At 40.2% G+C, this 14575-nt stretch overlaps 1 protein-coding gene and 1 long non-coding RNA gene across 5 annotated transcripts; both read right to left on the bottom strand.

Annotated features, from left to right (window-relative positions):
- Positions 1-8529: 8529 nt before the first annotated feature.
- Positions 8530-13327, bottom strand: LOC123439276. Of its 4 annotated transcripts, none has more exons than XR_006630055.1 (7): positions 13241-13327; positions 12346-12512; positions 11536-11646; positions 11303-11443; positions 10271-10388; positions 9848-10063; positions 8530-9253 (listed from the first exon to the last, which is right to left on the bottom strand). It is a non-coding gene; the product is annotated as an uncharacterized LOC123439276 (long non-coding RNA). The 4 variants fall into 4 exon arrangements; XR_006630053.1 differs by having other exon boundaries at positions 11536-11641; XR_006630056.1 differs by having other exon boundaries at positions 9848-10018; positions 11536-11641.
- A 180-nt stretch (positions 13328-13507) lies between these two features.
- LOC123441373 lies at positions 13508-14131 on the bottom strand. The gene is made up of 2 exons (XM_045117840.1): positions 13876-14131; positions 13508-13751 (listed from the first exon to the last, which is right to left on the bottom strand). Exons 1-2 carry the CDS (start codon positions 14129-14131, stop codon positions 13615-13617), a joined length of 393 nt encoding a protein of 130 aa, XP_044973775.1. The 3' UTR covers positions 13508-13614.
- Between the last annotated feature and the right edge of the window lie 444 nt (positions 14132-14575).

Below are 14575 nucleotides of genomic sequence, written 5' to 3'. Positions count from 1 at the left end.
ACAAAGTTTATACCTCACACGATCAAAAACCAACCCTTCTAAAATCCTACTTTCACCAAGATCATTGGGATCTCGACAGACACAACCTATAATTATGACCTTGGGAATCTCTACCAATGTCGCGCAATGCAACTCATCCATGGCTGCTTCGTTCTCCGAAGGGGGCATTAAAGAGTTGTGCCTTCAAATGAACCCTCAAGCAAGGTCCTGCCCCTGATGGCTTCGGACCGACCTTTTTATCATGAATTCTGGTCTATTCTCAAACCAACCATCCTCCCCTTAATTCTCAGTCTTCTTTCATCTGGAGGCACAAACAAAACACCAGGTACAAGCTTATCTTGTCCTTCTACCCCAAAAATACTGTGTTGCGATGCATGACTCTTATAGGCCAATCTCTCCTCATACCTGTTTGATCGAAGCGGTCACTAAGGTTCTAATAAATTGTATCAAACCATGAACCCCCGACATAGATCACACAGACCAAATAGTCTTCATCCCTGTCAGGAATATAGTAGAATTTGTTTCCTCAGCCGCCGACATAATCAGTGCCTAGGTTCTGAAGCTAGACTTCTGTAAAGCCTTCGTCTCAATTTCTTGGTCCACCCTAAAAAAATTTCCCTATCAACTTGTAAAACCAGCATAATACTTGATGATATTCTGAGAGACAAGATCAAGTGCGAAAATGGTATGTGCCAAAGAGACCCACTTTCTCCCTACCTATTTATGACAGTTGTTGATGTTCTTAAGAATTTCATCCACCAAAATTCCCACCCTCTTGTATTTCACCCCCATTACAAGAATCAGCTAATTCCCGGTATGTGGAGCTCTTTGCCGTCAGCTTTTAGTCGTGGCTGACGGCAAAGACCGTCGACGAAAAAAAATGATGACGGCAAAAACATACTTTGTTGTGTATGTCTTATTTACACACGGCAAAGCGAACGACCAAAGCTGATGGCAAAAGTTTGCGGTAAGGTATTTTCTCGATCGCTCTTCTCCCCTGGCTTCCCTCCCCTCATGTGCCTTTGGCTACCTTCCTCACAAAGGCGTCAGACACCACCGGCGCGGTTGTCGGCCAATGTGCATCGGAGCAGAGCAGACACACAAGCAACTCTGACTGCTCCTCAACGGTTTCCCTTGCCTGTGCATCTGGTTTGGTTCTTTATACTAGGTAAGTACCCCCTCTGCTGTGCCCTGCACTCTCTAACTAATGCTGCTCTGGCCATAGTGTTTACACTAAAGTTGGCATGACATGTTTTCCCTATTTTTTTAAGATTTAAAGCTACCGCTATATTTTTAATTATTTTTACGGTAATTTTTATTAATTGATCATGGCAATTTTTTTACCATGGTAATTCACCATGGCAATTTTAGTTTATAGTTCATGACAAGTCTAGTTTCTTAATTCCCCATTTTATAATATATCAAAATTAAGTTTTAAAGATAGAAGAAAAAATAGCTGAAACATATCATGGCAACTTCAGTGTAAACATCATGGGAATTCATGTGCAATAGACATGACAACTTTTAGACCAAAAAAATCATCAAAACATATTGATATGAGATATAGTTTCGAAGATCTCGGCGCGATGGATTTAATGGTGAACACGGATCTTCAATAAAAAATTTCATTTAAGAGATAAAATATTTTAAAAACTAGAAATCCAAAAAGATTTCCACATGCACATGCGGTGATGTGAGACAGGAGGCCAGACGTGTGGGCATTATCTGTTTGACCCACACGTAGTCGTGTGGACTCGTTTTCTTAGGTACCATATGAAATGTGTGGCAAGACCCCTTAATGCCAACATGTGTGGGCGTTATCGCGACCCAAGATATTAATAGCGAAAGGTTGGAACCGGTGGGATTTGCTTCTATATATCAACACTCCTAGATATGTGGTATCAACAGGTTTAGTTTACGTTAATGTTAACGCTCACATGCGTGACACAAAGCAATATGGCTCAAAAGTCTCTATTATCATCCATTTTGCAATGTCAAAACAAATGACATCAGGAGGAATCTTTTTAGTTTTCGGCTTAAAAATTTTGTACCTCCTAACTAAAAAATCCAATTAAAAATCCGTTTTCATCATTAGATCCGTCTCGACGAGATCTCCAAAACTACATCCCATGTTGATATATTTCGACGAAAATTTATTTTTGCCAAATGTTGTCATGATGTTTACACTAAAGTTGCCATGACATGTTCTATCTATTTTTCTTCTAGATTTAAAGCTACCGTTATATTTTCAACTGATTTTACGACAATTTTTATTAATTGACTATGATAGTTTTTAGTAATTAACCATGGTAATTTTAATGCATGGATAATGGCAATTTTTAGTAATCCATCATGGCAAATTTACTTTATAGATCATGACAATTTTAGTATTTTGAACATGACAATTCCAGTACTTTGACCATGGAAATTATTGTTTGTATGAACCATGGCAGATTTAAGTGCATGCATCATGGCAAAATTAAGTAATTCACCATATGAGTGTATGCACGTATGTATGACCGCTTGCGTTTGTGCTGTATTAAAAAGTAATTCATCATGGTAATTTTAGTTTATGGTTCATCGCAAGTCTAGTTTATTAATTTCCCGTTTTATAATATGTCAAATTTACTTTTAAAGGTAGAAGAAAAAATAGCTGAAACATATCATGATAACTTTAGTGTAAACATCGTGGCAATTCATGTACAATAGGCATGAGAACTTTTAAACCCAAAAAAGTCATCGAAACATATTGATACGAGATCTAGTTTTGATCTCGTCGCGATGGATTTAATGGTGAAAACGGATCTTCAATCGGATTTTTTATTTAAGAGATAAAACATTTTACAAACTAGAAATCCATAAAAATTTCCACATGCATGCATGCGGTGATGTGACACAATCTCTGTATTATAGGCACGTGGACGGATGTTACTCCCACTACACGTATGAGCATTATCAGGGTCCTAAGTTTACAAGACTAATGCATGTCCGAAGGTAGCACTGCTTTTCATTAGACAAACTTGGATGATAATTGTTTCATGGTTTCTTCTTTAAAATGTATTATAAAACCATGCATGTCTAGATCTTACATATATAATTAAGATCAAATGTATTTTCCTTAAAGCTTGCTAATTTGCACATGTTTCTCTTTTGCCATTATACTTCCAAAAACATCCATAATTAGTTACTTGCTTCAACCGAAGAATTGAACTTCTATTTAGTTTTCATTGATCCTTTCTCTTAGAAAATAGGCAAATAAAGTTCACATACGTATTGGAAAGATACTATTTGATCTTTATAAGTATGGTGTACTACTTCACCCTGATTTGCGGATATATTTTGAATTCAAGCATAGAATAGTGTATACACACACACACACACACATATACTAGTAGAATGCCCGTGCGTTGCCACGGGCTCTTACAATATTTTATGAGTTATACAAAGGTAATGCATGTTACTTTTTACATGTAGAGACTATATAACATTAGCACAATTACTTAATAATAAAAGTCCATTTCACTTGCAATGTAAATTCATAACAAAAAAAATAAATTGACGACATGTCCATGTAACAAATTGAGCGATGGTCAAACTAAATCCATTACAAATTATTAAGATCTACTTGATGCGCTTAAGAAATTCTGCCATAATATGAGGAAAGTTGCCTTTAGCTTCATTCCCACGATGTTCTAGCAAGTATAATAAGAATTGCTTCCTCAACTCACACCCATCCTACACAATCAATCTATGTAGTTAGCGTGAATATTTCACATCGAATGGCTTAAAACATGTAACGAACAATATTCAATGTGCAGACCGGCTTGACCAGTTCTTTACCGTTCCACCAAAGCATAAAATGAAAAACAAGTAGGCAGTGCCTTTTTTCCTAAGCTCATCAAGTTGAGATATTCATTTCCATCCTCCATAACTTCGGATTGCTTGCAGCATTCTCCATCAAGTCCTTCCCTGGAGTTTTGATAGATCCAACATTTCCTCAAATGGAAATGATAGGAATTAGCGACCGACTCAATTATTCCATCGACCGCTTCCCAGTCAAGCATATATCTTTAGGATATTCATGCACATTAAGCAACTCATCATCTATGCCTCCCGAGTCAAGCTCATTGCCACCGTGAATGGCATATCTGGCTCAAAATCCTACAACTTTTCACGCCCACACGAACATTGCTTTTTTTACACAAGCCAAGTAAACCCTTATGTATAGAACATTATTCAGATTTATTAACTGAAAGTAATTAAGAATTGGATGGTCAAAACCATTTACAATTAAGACAATGTTTGTTCGCATATGAAAAAAAAATCATAATTATTCTGGATATAGTCACAAGAATATGTAGTGGTTGGTAAGGCATGAAACAATCAACGTGTATAGAGTAGAAAACTTATTACTAAAGCACATAAAATTCTATGTTACCTGCGTTAGAAGTTGTGAGGCTCGTGAATCCAGGGGGAGGCCGCAAAGTCAGACCATGATCTCCTCGTCGTGATTTTTGCTTCTGATGCACGTGTGGAGGAGGAAATTAGGCTGCCCCAGCTCTAGGTTAAACTACATGTAGTAATTTATTCTTGTCAAGGATATTTCTATCCCTCGAAGTATTAGTCCTCCTTGCATCCGTAAACAATCCGAGGTGCGAAAACCAGACGAGGTGGGGCAAACGATGGTAAATAAATTTGGCGGGGCATCTATACCTAAAAAACTAATCATGCGAGTCACTTCTATTTTTTACCATCAGATCAATATCCAATGTTTAGGAGCATGCCACCAAATGTTCATATTCCTCCCACACCATCTTCCTCCTCCCCCGCGACGGTTCCTCCTACTTTCCCGTGGCCTACACAAGCCTAACCACCTGCCTCCGCCCTCTGAGGCGCCTGCTATCGCTGCCCCGCCCTCCCCTCGACATCCCCCCATCATCGTGTTGCCCCTCCCATTGTTAATTTTTGGACTCCCGCCGGCTCCCACTTGTACACGGCTCAGCATCGCCGTCCCCACATTCAGCCTCATGCAAAGCAGAAAGTGACTAACGCAAAAAAAAACAAAAATCAGGCATGTGAGATTTTGCAAAACCGATAAATCAAATAACTATACTTTTAGATACATACTTCACGTTGCAAATTTATCATCATACGTCAATCATGTTTTAGCAACTTGATCAAACAATGATTGAAGAATTATTTGATATCACAATGATGTAATTTCTCCTTCATCTGAAGGTCCACATGAATCACATTCTCTTTATAATTTTATTTACCTAATCAATTACTTCCCATCTTCTTACAGAAAATGGAAGTGATTGTACAAATTTATTAGTTACTCATGTCTAATGGCTTGTCCTAGTTGTCACGAGACTACTCCACTGAATATCGAGCTTCACAATAACCCCAACGATCATCCTAAATGATTTTACCATCTTCCTCTCCAATAATTGTGTGGAGCTGCCAAAGTTGTGGACTTCAAAAAAATACAATGAACATGAGCATTGATGGAAAGGCAACAGTTGCAACACGATCACGATCTAACCTTGGGGCGCAACTTCGCTTTCATCCTATGCCAACTCCTTTGGTCTCTCCCTCGTTTCTCTCAACTTCATCGCCCCCTCCTTCTTCATCCCCCCATCTTTCTCCTTCCTTGTTGCATCATCTCTGTTCGTGTCTATCATTCATACCCTCCCGCTCGGTACCATCATTTCCTCCTACTCCAGCTCGACAAGTGTCTCAACATCACCTTCCATAACACATAGCACTATTTGTGTTGTTGCATACCATTGAACAAAAAAAATCAAAAAAATAGAGCACCTTCGTGATGAGTGAGCAACTACAACAAATAGGAGTCACCTTTGCCCTATTGAAAGAAATTTTATGTTAAGGTCTAGCAAAATAGCCAAAAAACATACACAAAACTTGATAAGTTCAAAGGCAAAAAAAAACATTATTTGAAGTTCACCATCCTTTGGAAATCTTCCTTAAACTTTACCAGGTCTATGGAAACTTGACCAATGGATGCATTATAATGTTTCTTGGGTGTACTTTCCCATGCTAGTTGGCTGATAAATTTACATAAACCTTTTTGTCCCGTGAAAGCCACTTTATAACTGCTCCAACTAAAGTGGGGAAAAAGACAAGAGTTAAAGAATTCAACAATAGAAGATCTTACTGATCTTTCTTATTCCCTTATGGATCATAAACACATGTAGATCAACTACATACAATAAAAAATGTTTTTATTTTAAAGCGGAGGTCGAGGCACACACACATATACTCAATCAACATGACTGATTGTCCTCCTAGATTATTGCCACAATATCAGTCAGCTCCTTTAGGTAGCCGCAGAAAGTAACCTAAATGGTAAGGGAGGTCCATTTAATACAAATGAAGTAGCATAAATCATAATAAGTATAATATGCAACCAATCGTAAATTAACATTTTCGAATGACCGAAGTTGTAGATCAAGTTATGCTCATACCTCATTTTATTGACTTTGAACTAAAAACTCAAATTACTCATATGCTCTGCCGCACGCTCCCTCGCCGCATCTACCACGTACTGCCCTCTAGGATAGGCTGACGAAGGTCTTGGTGATGTCAAACATGACATGTCGCCACCGAAGCCGATGGGCAGCATTTAGCTGCACTGCCAGAAGGTCTCGGCCTGCATCCCAAGGCTTCACTGTACTAATCTATTCTCAAGTACCATCTCCATAAGAAACCTATTGTCAGGTTTAGAGAGCATACCAAAACTGAGTTACGAAACAGGAATAAAGAAAAACAAATCAAATCTCTATTGGGAAATTGACATGTGCAGGCCTGAAACCACATCGTTGTTCCGGTCAGAGTACTGAACCTGGAGAGCAATATGCACTCTAACTGCGCTAACTGAGGTACACAAAATGAATATTCTGACAATGACGAGAACTTTTGAAAATCATTAATTAAATGGATTTAAGATTGTAAACTACATAATCTGCAATAATTATAGAGGCATGGTAAAAATTCACAAACTTGTTGCTGAAGATACAAAAATCAAATGATTCGTACATAATTCATGAGATTTAAAACTGACAATAACAAGAATTATTTGATGTCCTAATAACAGGGAAAGGACAAAATATACACATAAGATTCCTCTTTACCAGTTTACCTTGAATACCTTGATGAAAGAAACAGATAAATTCACCCTGGTTATTAGTGCGAGAACCTCGTCAGTCGGATACAAATTGGACTTCTGGTGGCTCCACTGACGAAATGAGGCAAGGGATGTCTATTGTCGTGACTATATTTTTCAGTCAGTGCGGTCATGTGAATTATATTTTCCATCATAAAGGTTGCGTCAAAAGTTGGAGGATCGACATGACCATAGAGCAGAAACTGAACTTGAGGTTTTCAGTAGCACAGGTTGTGAATTGCATCTCCAATACCATGGGGAAGTACCGAAAATAACCGACCTCGTGTAGGGCAGAAGCGCGACAGCCAGACATGTCAAATGACTCTAATGACTTGCCATCCCAGTAAAGAAGTCGCTGAAACCAAGTGATTACATTAGGATCCCACAAATCCAAGAAAGAGAATAGTCATAGTAGCTGCTGCCCAGCTGTCATGTTTCTAGTATTGTCCAAAACAAGACTGAGTCATCACACGACGACGATAGCAATGCCCTGCAGCCGGCAGGAACACTGATGTCTATATCCCATTAGACAATGGTATTAAAGAACAGACCAAACCGTTGTAATTGTAGCAGGTTAATGTTTCCAAGCATTAGATCTCCCAATAAGCATGCTTTACAAGCAAACCAAATATAATATGAGAAGCGTTACGCATCCACCGGTAGATGTTTAGTAAGCATTCGTCATCATGATAAACGTCGGATCTTCACACGTGCAGCCATCCGCACCCGTCCGATCTAACTCCTGACCCGCGACTCGGTCGCCTCCCCTGACACATTAATTCTTGAAGCAACAAACCAGTTGCGGAAAAAACCGCTTTGTTTCGACCTTGACAGAGCTGCGGACGGCAATAGAATTTTTTCTGCAACAAAGATTATGTATTTATGTTGTAGAAATACCTTTGTATTTTTTTTTGCGACATAATTTGTTATAGAATGTCTTCTGCAACAAAAATTGTGTTGCGAAAACACATGTATAATTTTTTTTACAACAAAGTTTATTATAGAATATTTTTTACAACAAAGATCGTATTGCGGAAACACATGTGGATTTTTTTGTAACAGATTTTGCTATAGAATATTTTCTATAACAAAGATCGTGTTGCGGAAACAACTATAATTTAAAAAAAAAAATTCATTGCCTTGCGAGCCGTCGGATCTGACGTATCTAGCATTCACGCGTGCTTTATGTGAAATATCTAGCATCCGGATCCGTTACCTCACAAGATGCGGACACGTCCGATTGCATGCGTGTCCTGTCAGAATCCAGATCTTGCAACAAACTACTTGTTGCGGAAAAGAAAATTGCAACAATGGATCAGTTGCAAATTTAGACTGTAAAAAAAGATGCTTTAAAGTGGTCTGATTATAAAAGATCCGATGGTCAGAAAGGCGATTGATGTGCACACAGACAGATCCGCCGGCTGACCAGAAACTTTTCCGTTATAATATTTCTAAAATATGGAAGTAGTTCACAATCACATACACAGCAAGTTAATAAAAATGAGCTTTCAAATCTTAAAACTACTACAAATATTTCTAGACAGTAACATAACTAAAAGGGCAGTAGAAGGCCAAGCCAACATATACCGGGGACAATGTGCAGAAAAGGGACTGCTCCCCTGATCCCGTGTACTACATGAGTCGCTCAACGGATGAAGACAACATTCTTTTGCTCACTCAATGCCTATTTTTCAGGCTATTTGGCGGCTCATGCTGCTACCTGCAACCTCGGCTACTTTAGGCCCCTCCAGCGACACCACCCGCCTCTCGGATCGAGTGGAAAGTTCCGCTGCCAGTCTTGCTGCCCCGAAGAAGAAGGGATGGAACTACTTAGTGCAGGCTATCTGGTGGTTCACGTGGAAGGAGCGAAACACCAGAATTGTCCGCAACTTAAGTTCCACCATTTGGAGTGTCTTCAACTTGATGTTGGATGAGATCTCGCTTTGGAAAGAAGCCGGACGTCCCAAGATCATGCCCTGGGTTAATAGACACCGGCAGCCTGATTTTTTCTTAGCTAACCTTGTTGTCGTTGTACATGTGTTGTTTTTTCCTCTTGTTTATGGGTACCTGTTACATACGACTGCTTTTATAAATGAAATGAAAAAGCTGTTCCGTCAGCATTTAGTCAAAACATAGCAGATTATATCCCGATCTTTCACACCCAATAATTATTTGTCTTCTCCTTTATAACATATTGTATATCTACTTTCCACATACATCTATCATCTATAAATATAATCATCGTTCCTACTTAACATTGAAACATTCAGTATGGATGCATAATATAAACCCAGATGCAATAATTGATACTTGTATGTTACTGGGTGAAGGGAGTATGTAGGCTGCATCATACGAATCCAAAAGAAATTGGAATTCTGCAAGGAGCAAACGAATCCCTATGTGAGAAGGACTCTTTCCTCGATTCTGGCTATTTTTATATTATGAACGAAACAGCGGCAAAGCCGATGTGACCTCATTTGGTCTGATCCCTATGAGAGAATGCAAGCCCCTTGTCAATCAGGCACTAAATCATACTCTTCTTATTGTATGAATTATGAATGAGTGAATGAAACAGAGAACTACATTTATCACATACCAAATAGAACAGGATTAGAATGCAAATTCAGTGAGGAGGGGGGGGGGGGGGGGGGCATTACATACCCGGTGTTCGTTCACATCGGCTGCCTCAGTCTATGCCGTTCTCTAACAAAATTATTAGAATGCCAATGGATGCCCCTTTCCATAAATTGATAAATGTGAGATTCCAAGAGACCTATAGATGTGCGAGTTGCTTTTTCACCAATTCCCTTTTTGTCTCTAGCTGCCTTGCCACTGCATATAGAGTTCAGTCTATCATCAGAAAATTCAGCTACAAGCCTACAACAACGCAACAAAAATGTGTACAAGGCATAATACTGATTGTGACTAAAAGATTCATATTGTATAACTGTACTTCGCAAAGAAGCATTTACCTACAGGATAAAAATAAAGTAATAAAAGAAGCACAATACACATTACTAATTTGCGAATTTTCGTAAAGAAAGAGAAGGTATTAATAAAGAATAGTACAAATCTGAAGCATACCCACGCTCCGGCTGTTCAATCCAACAACTATCTCAAACGATAGTTTTTTCACTCCCGAGGGCCTCTCACATTCTTGACAGGCCAGTTGATGTTTCAAACGTATAACCATCTGCACTTGCTGCAAAAGACTACATTACTATATTGGGATCGCAGTACGAGGCAACTAAAACACAACAACAGTGCATCGCTAAAATGTTGGCATAGCCGATCTGAGCAAATATTTCCAACATGATATTCTTTTAACTTCTAACTTACGGAACAGATAGAAACACTAAATTACAAGCTTGAAGATCTACCATCCACTATGAAAGCATTGGATTCATGATGTCATTCGCTTTCACCTATTGGGCATATATTATTGTATCAAACTAATGGAGAAAACACACATAAGTATATATAATAACTGTGTATGAAGCTTAGGAGAGGATACTGAATATTAGATGCTGATAGTGACCTTTTCGACACATTTCAAGGTGAGATCATATTGACGTAAACTCCTACAGGTGCATAACATCCAAGTCGAGTATTTGACCAAGTATTGCATTGCAATTCGCAAACATTATTGTCGAGTATTGAGTACACCAAGGAGACCTACTTGCTATTTTAAAACTACGCGAGGGAGCCTGCTAACTTTCAATATGACAATTTATGACAGGTTAGAATAAAAAAAAATTGATCTATCCACACTATTTCAATATGACCCAAGACACTTGTGCAATTACAGATGCCACATAAAGTCAAGAAAGGTAAAAGGCACATGCATATACTAATTCACGATTTGTAGCAGCAATGTAATTAATGATTTTTTATAGATGTAAAACAAAAAGGAAACACCTAAAAATCCTGTCAAGAACTCAAGATTAGAATCAACAATCAGACTTGCTACAGGATTTCCAAATATAGCAGATACCAAAATACGCTCATAATACTGTATGCCTAAGAACTAATCTGATTTCCGTCCTTATACACCCCCAGCTAACAAATCATATGCATTGTCATCTCAAGTGAAAATATCACATTACGGGAAGTCACCTGCAAAATAGAAAGATGTTCGCCTAACGATGCATTGACACAACGTATATGTTCCATAAGTATCCCTTGCTCTGCCGCATGGGCACGAGCTCAGTCCTGAGACCTGCTAGCTCTGGGCATCAGTCATGTGAAAATCTGAACCTAAGCCAAAAACATGGAAGTATAAAAAATCAGTTACTATTAAAAATGTATTGACTTTCCAAAAAACTAAGGTCCAAATAGTAGTTAACTACATGGAAGAACATCTCACAAACATGCTGATCATATTCTTGATGTCCCTCACGGCCCTCTGGTTCATGTTCATGCCTTCATAGCCGTCTCCGACGCATATTTTACTTCCTGCACTGTCACAATCTAGTGGTTCCCAAATCTCACGGCTTGCACATGATTCTCAATTGCTGATGGAACGCATGTAGAAAATCGCAAAAACAAAATTCTCTTTCAAAAACCGAAAAACCTAGGGATCCACTGCCGCCTCCTCGAGTGCATTCATCCGGCAACGATAAAGCAAGCGTGCATAGAGGAGAAACACCAGCCTAGGTGACAACACCAGATGCCCAAATCCGGCCACACTTGACGGATAGCCTCAATAGCTGTGGCGGCACAGCGTGTCGGCTCCATCCTCGACCAAGGGACGACAATCATCTCTCTTCCTCGGAGGCGAGCTCGGCCGTTCCCTAACTCTATGTGTCTCTCGCCTGGCATAATATCAAGTTGAACCTGAAATAGCAGAAGCATTTTCAGTTTCATCAATATGTGAACATATACTTGTATTGCTGGTCTAGAATTATTTGCAGGTTCAAGATAACGCATATAGATCTTGTTTGATATGCATACCAATGCCACCTCCACCTTGGCGGCCACATCGAACATGCCGCACGTGTGCCACATCAAACATGCAAAATTGGCGATGAAACAAAGTATTAAAGAATAGTCTACTACTAAGTCCTTCTAGAATATGTGCTAGCCAACAAGCATTTTCAAGTTCAACATCAATATGCATTAAAAGCATCTCAATTGGCCAATATATATTCTATTATTACCATATTAGCTGATCTTCTGCTTCAGTGAAAACATGCTTCTCTTCCTCAGGTTGTGCAATTTGTTCATCACTTTCACTCCAGATTAGAGCCTCGTTGCGAGCTGAATCATAGTAAATTCTCCTCCTACCAGCAATTGATTGATCATCGGCCATTCTTTGGTTTCTGCGCTGTGTTGTTTCAGAAAGAATAAATATCAAAGACAAAAGAAATGCAAGAATTGTCCTTATACTGAAGTATGAGCCATTTAACAAAATCAAACTACTCAGAATGAATCCAGCTAATGAACTATTGCTAAGTAGCACGACACATCGATCATGTCAATAGTCATATTTCTCGGAAAGATCATGGATATAAACAATGCTTACAGATTTGCATATGTTCTTAAACTACGGAAGTCAAATTTCACCACTTAATCCAGATCAATATCATTAATAATGCTATCTGAAGTGTAATGCTCGAGTAAGTAAATACTTCCTCCGTCCGGAATTACTTGTCGCACAAATGTATAAAAATAAATGTATCTAAAACTAAAATACATCTAGATACATCCATTCCTATGAAAAGTATTTTTACGGACGGAGGAAGTATATGATTTGTCAAATTCTTATGCAGCTCCCGAATCTAAAAAGAAAATTTTCTAGCTATGGCTTGCATGACTAAGTTGTTCATCTGTCTGAACCATGCACATTCGAGTATCCTCCGATTTACATCTCAAGTTAATCAACTCTATCATGACTTCATGACTATGTTGTTCATCTAAATGCATGCACATTGAAGTATCCTCTCATATATCTCAAGTGAACTCTATATGGCATATGAGCTACTATAGAACTGAAGAGCAACCTATAACAGTATTAAGTCATCAAACTGGTCAAATAGAGTAGCAACACTATACTTGTCCAGGAAGATCCACGTGGTGTAGGGAGGAATCTTATCAACCGACGACAGCTTCATAAGCTGCAAAACGATGGTTTGTGCGCCGTTGCCGGAGCTGCAGAGCACGAGCATCCCGTCGGCCGACAGGTTCTCCTCCTGCACATGCACAACCTTCCTCTCCCCCGACCCTCTCGCCAGGTTCCACCCAATGATCCTGGACTGGCCGTCCGAGGCGAGCTGCGACAACACATTGCTGCTCTCCGAGCCCCTCGACGCCGCAGGTGTGCTTCTGCAACGCCCTCCTGTTTGCCTCCAGCTTCTCCTGTCAAAACACAACATAGGCACACAAGCTCAAAACAGGAGGATCACATTGAGTGACCCGAAACTCACAATTCACAAGGAATTCCGTAGATGATGCCGGTGCTTTATCCTCATGGAGGTGAGGCAGGCCTGCTGGATTTGGCGCTTCATCTGCGTCAGCTTCCCGTGGAGCGCCATGAGCGCGGAGGTGCCCACGTCGAGCCACTGATCTGGCCGGTGCAGAGCACAAGATAAAACCAGGGGACGAAAAAGGATCGAAACAGATTAGATTCGGGAGGGAGATTGAGGCGGGGAACCGGGCGGCTAGGGGAATCGAAGGCCGACTAACGATACCATGGGGCCATCCCGGTGGGAGGAGGAGGAGGAGGCTTTGGAGGAGGACGACACCATGGCGATGGTGCGAGCCGCCGTAGGCCGACCACCTACTGCTCCTCGACGCGAGGCGGCCGTGGTCGGGGACGGGGTGAGGCGTCACCGTTCTTTGACAGGGTGACGCGGCCGCGGTTGGGGACGAGGCGGTCCTGCCGCGATCGGGAGGGAGCGGGGAGACCGCGATCGGGGACGTGTCGGCGCCGCCAAGGTCAGGCATGGGATCGGGTGGCCGCGGTCGGGGACTGGGGATGCCCTCGGCGATGATGACGGCGGCATAGGGTAGCGATGTGTGGGGGGTAGGATGACGATAGGGTTTTTTGACGGGCAATCTCACGTACGGGGTTGTTTTGATGTTATGCGTTTTTCTTTCCTTGCGAGCGTTGGGAGACGAAAAATAACCAGAGGTGGACGAAAAATAACCAGGTAGAGGTGGACGAAAATTAACCGGTGAGATCCGGCTACCAACTGCCCCTTTATTAGTACATATATATACACACATATACGACTATTCGTCATTCTGGGTGAGGAATAATTATTCTTCACCCCCCTATTTTCGTATCAATGCACCGTAATTTTACGTTCCGTAAATTTTGTCTTATTTCATATGTAAAAAGAGACCGTAGAAAAATATATAGACACCATAAGAATATTTTATGTCATG

Source organism: Hordeum vulgare, chromosome 3H (assembly GCF_904849725.1).
Source record: "Hordeum vulgare subsp. vulgare chromosome 3H, MorexV3_pseudomolecules_assembly, whole genome shotgun sequence".
NCBI classification, from domain to species: Eukaryota; Viridiplantae; Streptophyta; class Magnoliopsida; order Poales; family Poaceae; genus Hordeum; species Hordeum vulgare.
Note: the sequence above shows the minus strand (reverse complement) of the source record. Positions and strands in the feature narration are given on the sequence as shown.

Coding starts and splice junctions, on each gene's coding strand:
- LOC123441373 (XM_045117840.1), bottom strand. CDS start 14,131: ATGCCTGACCTTGGCGGCGCCGACACGTCCCCGATCGCGGTCTCCCCG. Junction 13,752..13,875: donor CCCACCGGGATGGCCCCATG/GTATCGTTAGTC, acceptor TGCACCGGCCAG/ATCAGTGGCTCGACGTGGGC.